The following is an 11,053-nucleotide window of genomic DNA, read 5'->3' as shown; positions in this document are numbered from 1 at the left end:
CTGAGTGTGCACACAGACAGGCACAAACGCAGATCTCCAACGAGAACCCTCCCAGCTTGTGCAGCGCGATGCATTTGATCAGACCCACGGGGCATTTTCTTTGGTCAAAAGCAAAGCACTACATGAGGAGCAAGGGCTTCACATTTGAGATGCAGCCTATACAGACACCAGTCTCCAATCTCAGGAGAGGGTTTCTACTACACATCACAATCTTTATCCACAGTTTGGAGTTCAGTCTCGGAATGTCAACAGCAGCACATTTTGTCTTTTCTGTCCTTTTGTGTCCGTCCGTCCGTCCGTCACTGCAGGTCTCTGTCTTCCAGGTACCTGTACTCGAAGGTGAACCCCTCCTTCTTTCTCTGGCCCCATTTCTCGTAGTCAAAGTAAATGTAAGTGCCCTAAGGGAACAGCAGAGTGGTAAGAATAAAAACTTTAATCAACACCACAATGACCATAAATCGGTGTGCGGAGATGAACCCACACCTGTTCAAACTCATCGGTGATGGTCTTGGGCTCCTCGTGCCTCTGGAACCACATCATGTACTTGGTGTGAAACCTCCAGGACTGTTTCTTCAGAGCCTTTGCAGACAGATACTGAGCCTTGGTACCCTGAGAGAGAAGTCAATAAAACCATTATGCTCACAAACTTTAACAGATCACAGAAAAAAGACATTCAGGGTGTTTAGTCCGTTTAATTCAACTCTGTCCTTCTCATTATCCACGTGCACTTTTTGTGCGATGCGGCAGTGCACCATAGATGTCCAGATCACAAAAACAGTCAGTACGGGCAACAAAACTATAGCTGTAAAATTATTGTAAATTTTCCACCTTATATAGCAAATCATTCTGCTCCCGTCCCACATCTAACCAATAAGCTGACTAAAAGTTTTCACATGGTTTGTCGCGATGCATTTTGGTTCGCGCTGAGGTTTCTTTGAGTTTTTTTGTGTGAAAAGGAACCAAATCATAGAAAAAAGCTCCAAGTTTACAAACTCAAACAATCAAACCGATTCGTGTGAGTTTACATGGAGAGCGTTTACCTCCAGGTAATAGAAGATGAAGAAGAGAGTTTCTGTGGACAGTCTCTGGTAGAACTCTATGGAGTCAGAGTGATGAGGTGGGACCTGATGATGGAAGGGCAAGGTGGGACATGGATTCCTCATCAGGTATTGCCTTTAAGACAGAAACAGAAAACTCTTTAATGAATGCCACTGATCAAAGCATACTTCAGCTGTGCTCATTTCTGCTCTAACAAAGTACTCCATCCACACTACCCAAAACCACACGTGAATATTCAGAACTTTCTATTAGTGTCAACAGATGTCACAAACACTTTAAGGTACAACAGGTTCATCTTTTTGCTTATTGAGGTTCCGTTGCGAAGCCTCCAGTTGCTCCCCGAAACTGGTCATGCCGAGCAGGTGTATGACCCTTCATTACCGAATGAGCATGCCCTGGATAAATTCTCCTTTCTGACTCTAATAATAGTAAAAATTTTAAAAATGAACTTCATAAATTATTCATTACAACTGAAAACTAGCAACTGAGCCCATGAAGTCACCAGAAAAGCGTTTACTTTTAAGCCACAGAGCAACGCAAAGGGCTCTTTTCCCCAAAATTTGTGCAACCACGGATATACAGTACTGTACCAAAGTTTTAGGCAGGTGTGAAAAAATGCTTTCAGAAATATAAATGATTGTTTATTGGCCCCAAATGTATTCTGCAGCAGGATGACCCCAACATACAGCCAAAGTCATTAAGAACTATCTTCAGTGTAAAGAAGAACAAGAAGTACTGGGAGTGATGGTATGGCCCCCACAGAGCCCTGATCTCAACATTATCGAATGCGTCTGGGATTACATGAAGAGACAGAAGGATGTGAGGAAGCCTATATCAAGTTCTCCAAGATGTTTGGAACAACGTGCAAGCCAAGTTCCTTCAAAAAAACCTACAAGAATCGATTCTGTTTTGAAGTCAAAGGGTGGTCACACCAAATATTGATTTGATTTCTCTTTTGTTCATTCACTGCATTTTGTTAATTGATGAAAATAAATGAGTAACACTTCCATTTTTGAAAGCATTCGTTGTTTACAGCATGTTTTCTCACCTGCCTAAAACCTTTGCACAGTATTTTTTGAAACTGCAGAACACTGCACATTTATATGATATTGACTTAAACATAAGGTATGCTTGCCCTAAAGCACAAACTTATTTATTGCCCTTCTGGAGACTAATGGGGACTATATTATTTCTTAATTTAATAAAACTAGTGATTAAGAACAAATTTGCTTTAAAAAAAGAAAAAAAAAATCAGGTTTTATGACAAATTTTAAACTATCCTACATATTTTTTTAGCAGAGCAGTATGCATACACAATGCAAATTTTTCATTTAATCAAAGTAAATTTGCAAAATTACTGTGGAAAAAAAAGTGCATCTTTTTTCCACCCCTGACGCTAAAGGAAATTGTGATGGGCTCACCTGATCCTCTCAGAGTCAGAGGGGTGGGGCATGTGCGTCCATGCCGACTCCTGCATCGCCTGCTGGTAGAGCTGGTCTTTGGGGAGAGGGGTTGGACCCAGCGGACAAACACCGAGCGATGGGGGGATGTTGACCTCTGTCACGGACGGCTGAGGCGCGGCAGGTGTGCCAGGTGCTGCAGATGAACCAGAGAAGATATCTGCAGGATGCAGAAAAAGCAACGGCTATCTTCAATTACACAAGAAGCCATAGCAATGCCTCACTTCCCATCATCTGTGTGGGGTATGGTTAGATGTGACTCTTAACGACAGGGCGAGCAACTGAAGGTAAAGTTTTAAGGTTATTCCTTTAGTTGTACCAACTCTGTTTTTATAAGAGTAAGAACATTCCAACAGTAAACTAATTACAGACATAATCTAGCCTCATGGTTGTAGCTTGAATCAAAAAAGGCCTTGACCTGAAGTTTGGACCTTTCTACACTCTCTTTCCAGGTACTCTGGCTTCTTCCCACAGTCCACAGACTTGCATGTTATGTTAGCGGGTGATTTTTGATTGGCCATGACTGTGAGTGTGAGCATGAATGTTGGTCAGTTGACCCTGGGGATAGGCTCCACCCCCGACACTCTAAACTGGATAACAAATGAACGAAAATGTGTGTGTGTGTTTTAAGATAAGCAATCCCTATGTGCCAATAACTCAGGCTCCAGACTGCTCTAAACTCTCTGATTTTTTTCTACTTCTGGCTGCCTCCTCTGTGAATCGAAGCATAAAAATGCCAAGCTGGAAAGAAGCAAAACAGGAACTTTCCTTCCTACACTTTGGCAGCAAAACTCATAATTATGTTCACGAAGCAGTAACAATCTGGCATTAAAAGGAAAACTAAATGTTACCAGAACAAAGGGAAATGTCTTAAATATGTCACACATAAAAACCTCCTGCCTCACAAAAACAGCTGGCAGCAACAAGCTAATGTTTGTTATCTTCATAAAAGACAAATAATAACTTAGTTTGTAAAAAAAATAAAAAAATAAAAAATCAGTTTTTTACACTTTAGGCTTAACTCTTTACGTTACCATGAGCAGTGTGTAAGAATGTTTTACTGTACAATTATTTAAAAAAAACAAAACAGCAAGCAGCATAAAAGCGTGATCTGCTTATTCATCATAAAGAGCTGAAAAAAGGTAAAAAAGGTCTGACCGTTTCGACCTCTATCCGTTATATGCAGGTTGGAAATCTCGCCATCCAGGCCTGATCCCAGCGCTGCTCTCTCCGCCATCGCCTTCAGAGAGCTGAGAGGCTCAGGTGCCTGAGGAGGGAACAAGGCCCCATTAATGTGAACACACAGAGGCTAAAAGTCACATTAAACTGGGAACAGCCTACAGTTACTGGAGCTTAAAAGTAGAAGCACGATGAATGGGAGCATTAGAAGAAAGTAATACTAGAAGAGCAAACAACATATTAAATAAAGATCAGCTACTAATAAAACTTTTAAGAACAAGATGTTTTTCTGTCAGCTGCACTGCTCAAAGACAGGAGCGCCTGTCTAAATGTATGCATTCATCCCCTTAACACCTAGTCTATCATATTTAATACACACAGTTTTTTGTGAGTTTTTGAGACTTTAGAGCATCGGTGTGATTTTTATTTTTTTTATTTTTTTACACCTGAAAAAAAGATTAAATTGGAGAATAAATTTTTTAAAAAAATTTAAGAAACAAATTTAAAAATGTAAAATCGAATACATTTTTAAACAAATTTGTCAGATTGTTCAATAAACTCTCCATTTTAAAAAATGCTTGGAATTTAATTTTCTGGCAATTATTTCACATATCAGGCTTATAGGAGTTATTACCTGTAGCAGAAAGGCTCCAAACAGACAAAAGTCAGGATCTGCGTGTTTTCTGGCAGTAACATGAGTAAGTACACAGTAAGTGTGTGTTTGTTATAAATGTGATCAGCAGAGGTTTGTGGGCACTCAGGGATAATTTTATACTCAGCAGCAAAAACTATGGATTCCAGCACAGACAGGAATGTCTCAATTCAAAAACAATTCAGTTAGCTGGTTATCTTCTGACCTCAGGAGCTCCTACATCAATCATATCATTCATATTCTCCATTTCTGATTTTGATTATGAGCCACTATGTTGTAATCGTCCAAAGCAGACTTGCTGTGTGCTCCTATACAAACAACAAATCTGTTTGAAATCAACTGTGTGTTAACATGATAACAATTCACCTCGTAGCTGATTGGATTGGTTCACAGATTAAACGTTTTTTCATATAAGATTTTTCTGGAAATTCACTTCCAGAAACAGAGCCTTTAAAAAGTCACTGTTGAGCTGAACTGACAGACCTGATCAGAAAATATTGATGGAAGTGCTCCTAGTAATGCTCCTGCTGACACTATGGCCTATTATTCTTGGTGTGATACGGCTGATTCAACAGTGTGTGGGTCATTTTTATTCCCAAAAACAAATATATTTTTTTTGTTTTTCAATATTTTACTATAACTTTTCACTTATAATCACTGAAATGTTTCAGAGTAAACATCAATAACTGACCCATTATACTGCTTACTGCTGCACAACCCTTGAAGCTCAAAGTGACAATGAAAACAACTTAACTAACAGATAAGTTGGGTTCATTTAAAAAAAAAAAAAAGAAAGAAAGAAAGAAAAGACAACTTATCAGACCTGATAACTATTTACATTAACACAGTTTAAAATATCTCACAGACAAAGGAAATCATTTATGTATGGTAAACAAAAGCAGAGCCATTAAATAAGGTATTCCTGTATAAAATATATTGTGTGCATGACCCCAGTCACTAATTTTAGCCTCTGAAGTTTTTTCTTCCACAAATGGAGCCTGTTTTAGCTGATTCAAGTCTGCAAGTTCATCCATGCTCCAAGCTAAAGATGCCAATGTTACATGCTCAAACTTAACCTCGTTGGTATGGCTCACCTTTAGCCCCTCAGAGGCCTGTGAAAAGGAGTGGGGCCCGTTGAGAAGACTCCCTCCACCCGGTGTGCTGTCTGAGAACGAGGGGGACGGAGAACTGGGAGGCAGGGTGATGGAGCTGATTAAACTGGGACCATTGTCCATCCTGCAGAAGGTGGGGTGGGAACAATGGCGAGAAAGTTAAGAACCAGCATGACAAGAACAAGAAGAAACGTGTCAAGTTTCAGGAGAAATAACTTACGGCTGACTGGTTGAGGAACTGAGAGATGAGGGTTGGCTGCTTTGTGACTGGTTCGGTGTGCTTAGAGCCGATTCTGTGGAACTCTCCGCCACCACAGCACTGTAACCTGCAGGCAGGCGAAGGACACGTTAGAGCAAAAAAAAACTTTTATAGAAATCTCACAATGAACTCAAGGACCGCAAAACTTCCACCTACTTGTGCTTCCATTTTGCTTCAGTCCACTTGGTGGTCTAGCAGGAGCAGAATTCACTCCTACTCCTCCAACCACACCAACGTTTCCTCCGTTGCCTCCCATCATGCCAACTACTCCTGGAGTAGAGCTGACAGAACTTGGGGGAACCTGAGAGGTACCAGGGGCCACACTTTGCCCAGGAACCAGACCCAAAATATTCACACTCAGAGAGTTGTGGGCTGGACTGGAACCCAGCAAACCAAGCCCTGTTCCTGCCCCGTTGGTGGTGACTCCACTGGAGCCAGAGGTGGGTATGGAAGTGCTGCTCTCTGCTGAAATGCTTGACTGAGTGGTGCTGCTCAAACCCAAGCCTCCGGATGCTGCTGCCTGAGCATAGGGGGCAGGTGTTGAACCCGAAATGAGCCCTGCCATTGTGTTTAAAGGAGTGGGGTGGCCACCCATCCCTAGCCCTGGCATTTGATTGGCACTGCTTGTCCCAGTCATGCCAACTTTGCTCAATCCCAGGCCCAGCCCAAGTCCCAAACTGGATGCCGATGTGGGTCCAGATGTGGACTGTGACTGAGGATTGGGAGCTGATGAAGTGGATGTGTTGGGTGTAGGAAGAGAGGGGGCAGTAGACGTTGGGAGAAGTGGGTTGCTGGGTGGGCTGGGGGTGTTGTTTGAAGGGACTGAGGGTTTCGTCTGAGGTGGCTGCTGCTGCTGCGACTGGTTTGGCGGCTGAGAATTCTGCTGCTGCTGTTGTGCAGGTTGATGCTGATGTTGCTGCACCGCACTGCTGAAGCTTCCTATAAGACTGCTGCTAGTGGGCACTGCAGGAATCCCTCCGACAACACTCGCCATGGACACAAGGGAGGAGGATGAGGAGGACCCAGAGGTGGTGGAAGAAGAGAAAGAGGATAACAAGGATGGGGTGCCGTTCTTCACAGGTGACTGGAAATAAACATCAGAGGAAGGCATCTCAAGTAAAACTGACCAGAGGGCATGAACAGAGATCTAAAATGCATAAGGAGCAAAGTTTACTGTGATCTATGGAGGCCCATATATGAAGGAAATGGAAAAAACTAAATCAGAAGTCTCCAACCATGGTCCCACAGAGAAACTCCATTTTAGTGCCTGAGAGGCCAAAACCCTTCAGCCACCATGGCTCACCAGGACCAAGGATGAAGAGCACTGCACTAAACTGTTCATCTACTGACACAGCACAGATGCGAACCTCTCACCTGACTAACTTCACTGTCTGTCGACCGTCCCCTTTTCTTATCGTCCTCTGAATTCTCCTATAGGAGGAGATACTTTGATATGACAATCCACTTTTGAAATGTAGATTCAACATACTAGCCAGTGGATTATAATACAATGGGGAATGTGGGTGGGTTAACCAAGTGCAAACTTAAAGAGACAGGCATATATGCACAATTGTGTCAGAATGTTCTTTAACTATCCAACATCCCTTTAACACCAGGACCAAAACTTTAATGATAGAAAAAAGACACAAACTCACAGCAGTGCAAGTGGCTGGGGATGGAGGGATGGGTGAAGAAGAGGTGGTGGAAGTGGGAGTGCTACTAGAGTGGAGATACACCTCATCTTCCACGTTGCCCTGGCCCGATGGTGAAGTTGCAACTAATGCTGCAGCTACAAGAGAAGAGTAGGACATAAAGATAAGCATCAGATATCGTCATGACATCAACATGACAACTATTTTACTAAGTCATTGAAACAAGAAGAAAGAACAGACTAGTTGCCCAAAAGGAAGGAAACAATATGAAAACATTCAAAACACTGCAGGAACTGATGGATTTGGTGAAACCATGGCTGTGCTATGTGACACTGTTTACTAATCAAAACGTGGTTTAAATGCCACTGAACTGTGTGGCACTTTGTGTTGTGTACAACATGCACGCATGCAGATTAGTTTGCTGAGTGGGACCAACCAAGTATTACCAGCAGGTTAACGTCCATTTTCTCATCACTTCATTTGAGTCAGAGTGTATCAGTTTACTCTGACACAGCTAACATATAATCACTTTCTACATTCAATTACAATGGAGCTGTGCTGGTTCATCTATCTTACTTTGTACAAAACTTCCCAGTGCAGAGAGAGAGGGGCTAATCTACCAGAGCTGCACCCCAGGTAAGTGGCAGGTGGCATCATAACATCTTTGAACCAACAGGTAACTGCTGGTTTACATTAATGAAGTGAGAATAATTTCTTAACTGACTAGAATTTCTGGTATCGTAAAGCAAGAGCAGCAAAACTTAACCGAACACTCGCACACTAGACAGTGCTCTACTTACGGATGTCTTCCAGATCTAAGTCATCGTACAGGAACTCATTTTCCTCAAAGTCTGGATCTTGAGAGGAGTCAATGTAATATTCAACATCATCCTTGATCTTTTGGATTGCATCCACTGGCACGGAGTCATTGTCCAGCATTCGTAAAATGGTCTCCAACATTCGAATGTGGAATCGATGTCTCTCAATCAACCGCTTGAGCTCATCAATACGATCTTGCTTCTACAAGACAAAAAAAACAAGTGTGTATGTATGTTAGGATATATTAACCAAAAATTTAACAGACAGTTAAAATTTAACCAGACAGTTTAGAAACAGACATCCTTTCAGAGAGTGACATGGGATGACTCACCTCTTTATCACCCTTCTTCTTTCTTGTTTGAACTGAAAGAGATTCCACTTCACTTTCAAACTGATCCACCTGCATATTTAGAGTGTCTATTGTATTCTGCAGATGAGAAAAAAAAAAGAGTGTTAATTTTTTCAGATCTTATTAATTTAACCATGTTTTGGGAATATCTGTGGTTGATTTGATACAATTGTTACGTTGTTAAGTTTTTTGTCTATGCCTTTTCCAAAGAAATGTTTAAAAAAAAAAATCACGCACAGAAGCATAGGTAAAACATAAATGTATTTACTGTTAGCCACTGTCCTGTTTCCTCCTTTTCCCTCTGAGCTGGATCCACTTTCTGAGCAAGCCCCAAGCCTTCTTTAGAGTAGGCTTTTGTTTTTGTTTCACGTTCCACCACCTTGAACCGCTCCATTTGCTAAAGAAAAAAAAAGATCCAATTAGCTGTTAATTACTTCAGGTCTGATGTAACAATGCACTTTAGTTATACATAATATAAATGCAACACTTTTTTTTTTAAAGTACACTTGTGAAGATCCATACCGTTTCTATAAGTTTGCGGTTCTCAACTAGCTGCCTTTTGTCCTTGATCTCGTTTGAGGCCACCCATGTTTTTATTTGATCTCTCAATCGCTGAAAGAGCACAGATGGTGAGCATTTAAAAAATCACATAGCTAATTTTGAATACTTACATGGTCATTGTTAAGCTTTCTTACCTGAAGTTTTTTAATCTCTTTCTTGAGGTCAGCCTCATATTTTTCCTTCTGATTTGCATTGGCTGCATTGTGGAGCTAAAATGTAAACAAATCATTTAGATACTGTGTGTCTTTTCCTCATTAGTTACTAAATAGACAAATAAATACAGAATGGAAGAATCTCTTACCTTCTGCCAGATATCTTCAAACTGTTCTACACCTTCAGCTACTTTTTTCAAACATCTATCGATTTCACCTGCACAAATTCAAAAAATATGATGCATTACCAAAAGACCTTATAAACTCTTTCAAAACAGTAAGAGCATGCAAGAGGAAATAAAGTTTCCTGTACACCAGCAGACCCTACAACGTGATTCATATTGTGCAACATAACTGAAGACAGTTTCTTTTACCTTGAAGTTTTCTCTTGTCAGCCATGGCTCTGACTACGACAATGTCCACATTCCGTCTGTCACGAAGTTATCTGGGTGAAGAAATCGAAGCGTGTGTCAATACAAACAAAAATCCCTCCAAAAGAGGAATCGTTACATCGCTTTCCAGTGAACCTGACATTAACTCCATCTAGCTACCCGGCTGACGTTAGCAGCTAAATAACACCACAGCTTCAGAATTTAAGCACGCTCAATGAAAATAAAGTTTTCTATGGCCACTTCTCCATCCTAGTATTGTCATATATCACCTTGCTAATATTTCCAACACAAGTGACATGGTTGTCAGCTAAATTTAGCCACCTAGCACGCTAACGCTACTCAGCTAACGTTAATACTAGCCAGTAGCTTAGCCTCTCCACCTCGCTCGGTTCCTAACCGACCCGTTTCCTGGAACTGCCCCGGTGCATGCTGACAGAACAACTTCATATTCATGCATTATTAATTTGGGGTCCAGCACAGTCTTTATATTGTGGTTTTGCGTTGTGAAAGGCACAATAATAACAGAATCCGTTCCAATCTCTAACATGCTAGCTAATGCATAAAATGCTAGTTAGCAGCTTAGCTTGCCAGCTAGTCAGATTTAGGAAAAAGGGATACTGGGTCAAGCCGACAATCTAGATTTATACTTGTGCACGACATTTACCTAGGGTATGGGATTTCGTTTGTCTTTTTTCAAATAGAGCCAAAACTAATTCCAGAAAGTCTTCTTTACTTCCAAATTGTGTTTTCTTTTCGACAAGCTCGCTCACTGTAATGTAGCTGAAGATGGACGGTAGCTAAAATCCCACCTCCTTGCTGGGATCCCGCCCTAAATCCAATCTATAAACTCTGATTGGATATATCTCACGCCTGTCATTGCGAAACATCCGCTGGAACGAGAACCAGCCATTGGCTCAGCGAAGTGACGATCGATGATCGACACAAAACCACCCAGGCTTTTATCAATGGTTCAGGCTGCTGCTGGTGTAAAGGTGTGGAAGATGTTTTCGTGGCACATTTTGGGCCATCATTTAAACGCCACAGCCTACCTGAGGATTTATGCCCACAGTGTACCCATCTTCTGATGACTGCTTCCAGCAGGATAGTGCACCATGTCACATAGCTCAGATCATCTGAAACTAGTTTCTTGAACATGACAATGTTCACTGTATTCAAATGTCCTCCGCAGAGATTTGCATCATGGATGCGCAGCCTACAAATTTGCAGCAACTGTGTGATGCCATCTTGTCAACAAAGAACAGAATCTGTGAAGAATGTTCTTAGCGCCTTGCTGAATCTATGCCACAAAGAATTAAGACAGATCTAAAGGAAAGCACTGTGTGCCAAATGAAGGGGTAGGTAAGTGTATTGTGTAATGTTTATTTTAAATGTACGTTTTTTTTATGT

The 11,053-nt window shown here is 41.4% G+C and overlaps 1 protein-coding gene across 2 annotated transcripts; it reads right to left on the bottom strand.

Annotated features, from left to right (window-relative positions):
- Positions 1–286: 286 nt before the first annotated feature.
- cnot3a (CCR4-NOT transcription complex, subunit 3a) lies at positions 287–10,468 on the bottom strand. Of its 2 annotated transcripts, XM_082551948.1 has the most exons (18): positions 10,311–10,468; positions 9,629–9,699; positions 9,404–9,471; positions 9,237–9,311; positions 9,064–9,153; positions 8,810–8,938; positions 8,524–8,619; positions 8,174–8,393; positions 7,377–7,510; positions 7,096–7,152; positions 5,878–6,805; positions 5,683–5,788; positions 5,445–5,586; positions 3,678–3,786; positions 2,481–2,679; positions 1,041–1,173; positions 484–609; positions 287–398 (listed from the first exon to the last, which is right to left on the bottom strand). In XM_082551948.1, exons 2-18 carry the CDS (start codon positions 9,651–9,653, stop codon positions 300–302), a joined length of 2,736 nt encoding a protein of 911 aa, XP_082408074.1. In that variant the 5' UTR covers positions 9,654–9,699; positions 10,311–10,468; the 3' UTR covers positions 287–299. The 2 variants fall into 2 exon arrangements, with proteins under 2 accessions (XP_082408074.1, XP_082408075.1); XM_082551949.1 differs by lacking the exon at positions 7,096–7,152.
- Between the last annotated feature and the right edge of the window lie 585 nt (positions 10,469–11,053).

Source organism: Aulonocara stuartgranti (assembly GCF_965226115.1).
Source record: "Aulonocara stuartgranti genome assembly, chromosome: 11".
Taxonomy (NCBI): domain Eukaryota; kingdom Metazoa; phylum Chordata; class Actinopteri; order Cichliformes; family Cichlidae; genus Aulonocara; species Aulonocara stuartgranti.
The sequence above is the reverse complement of the archived record's forward strand: the minus strand, read 5'-3'. Positions and strand labels throughout refer to the sequence as shown.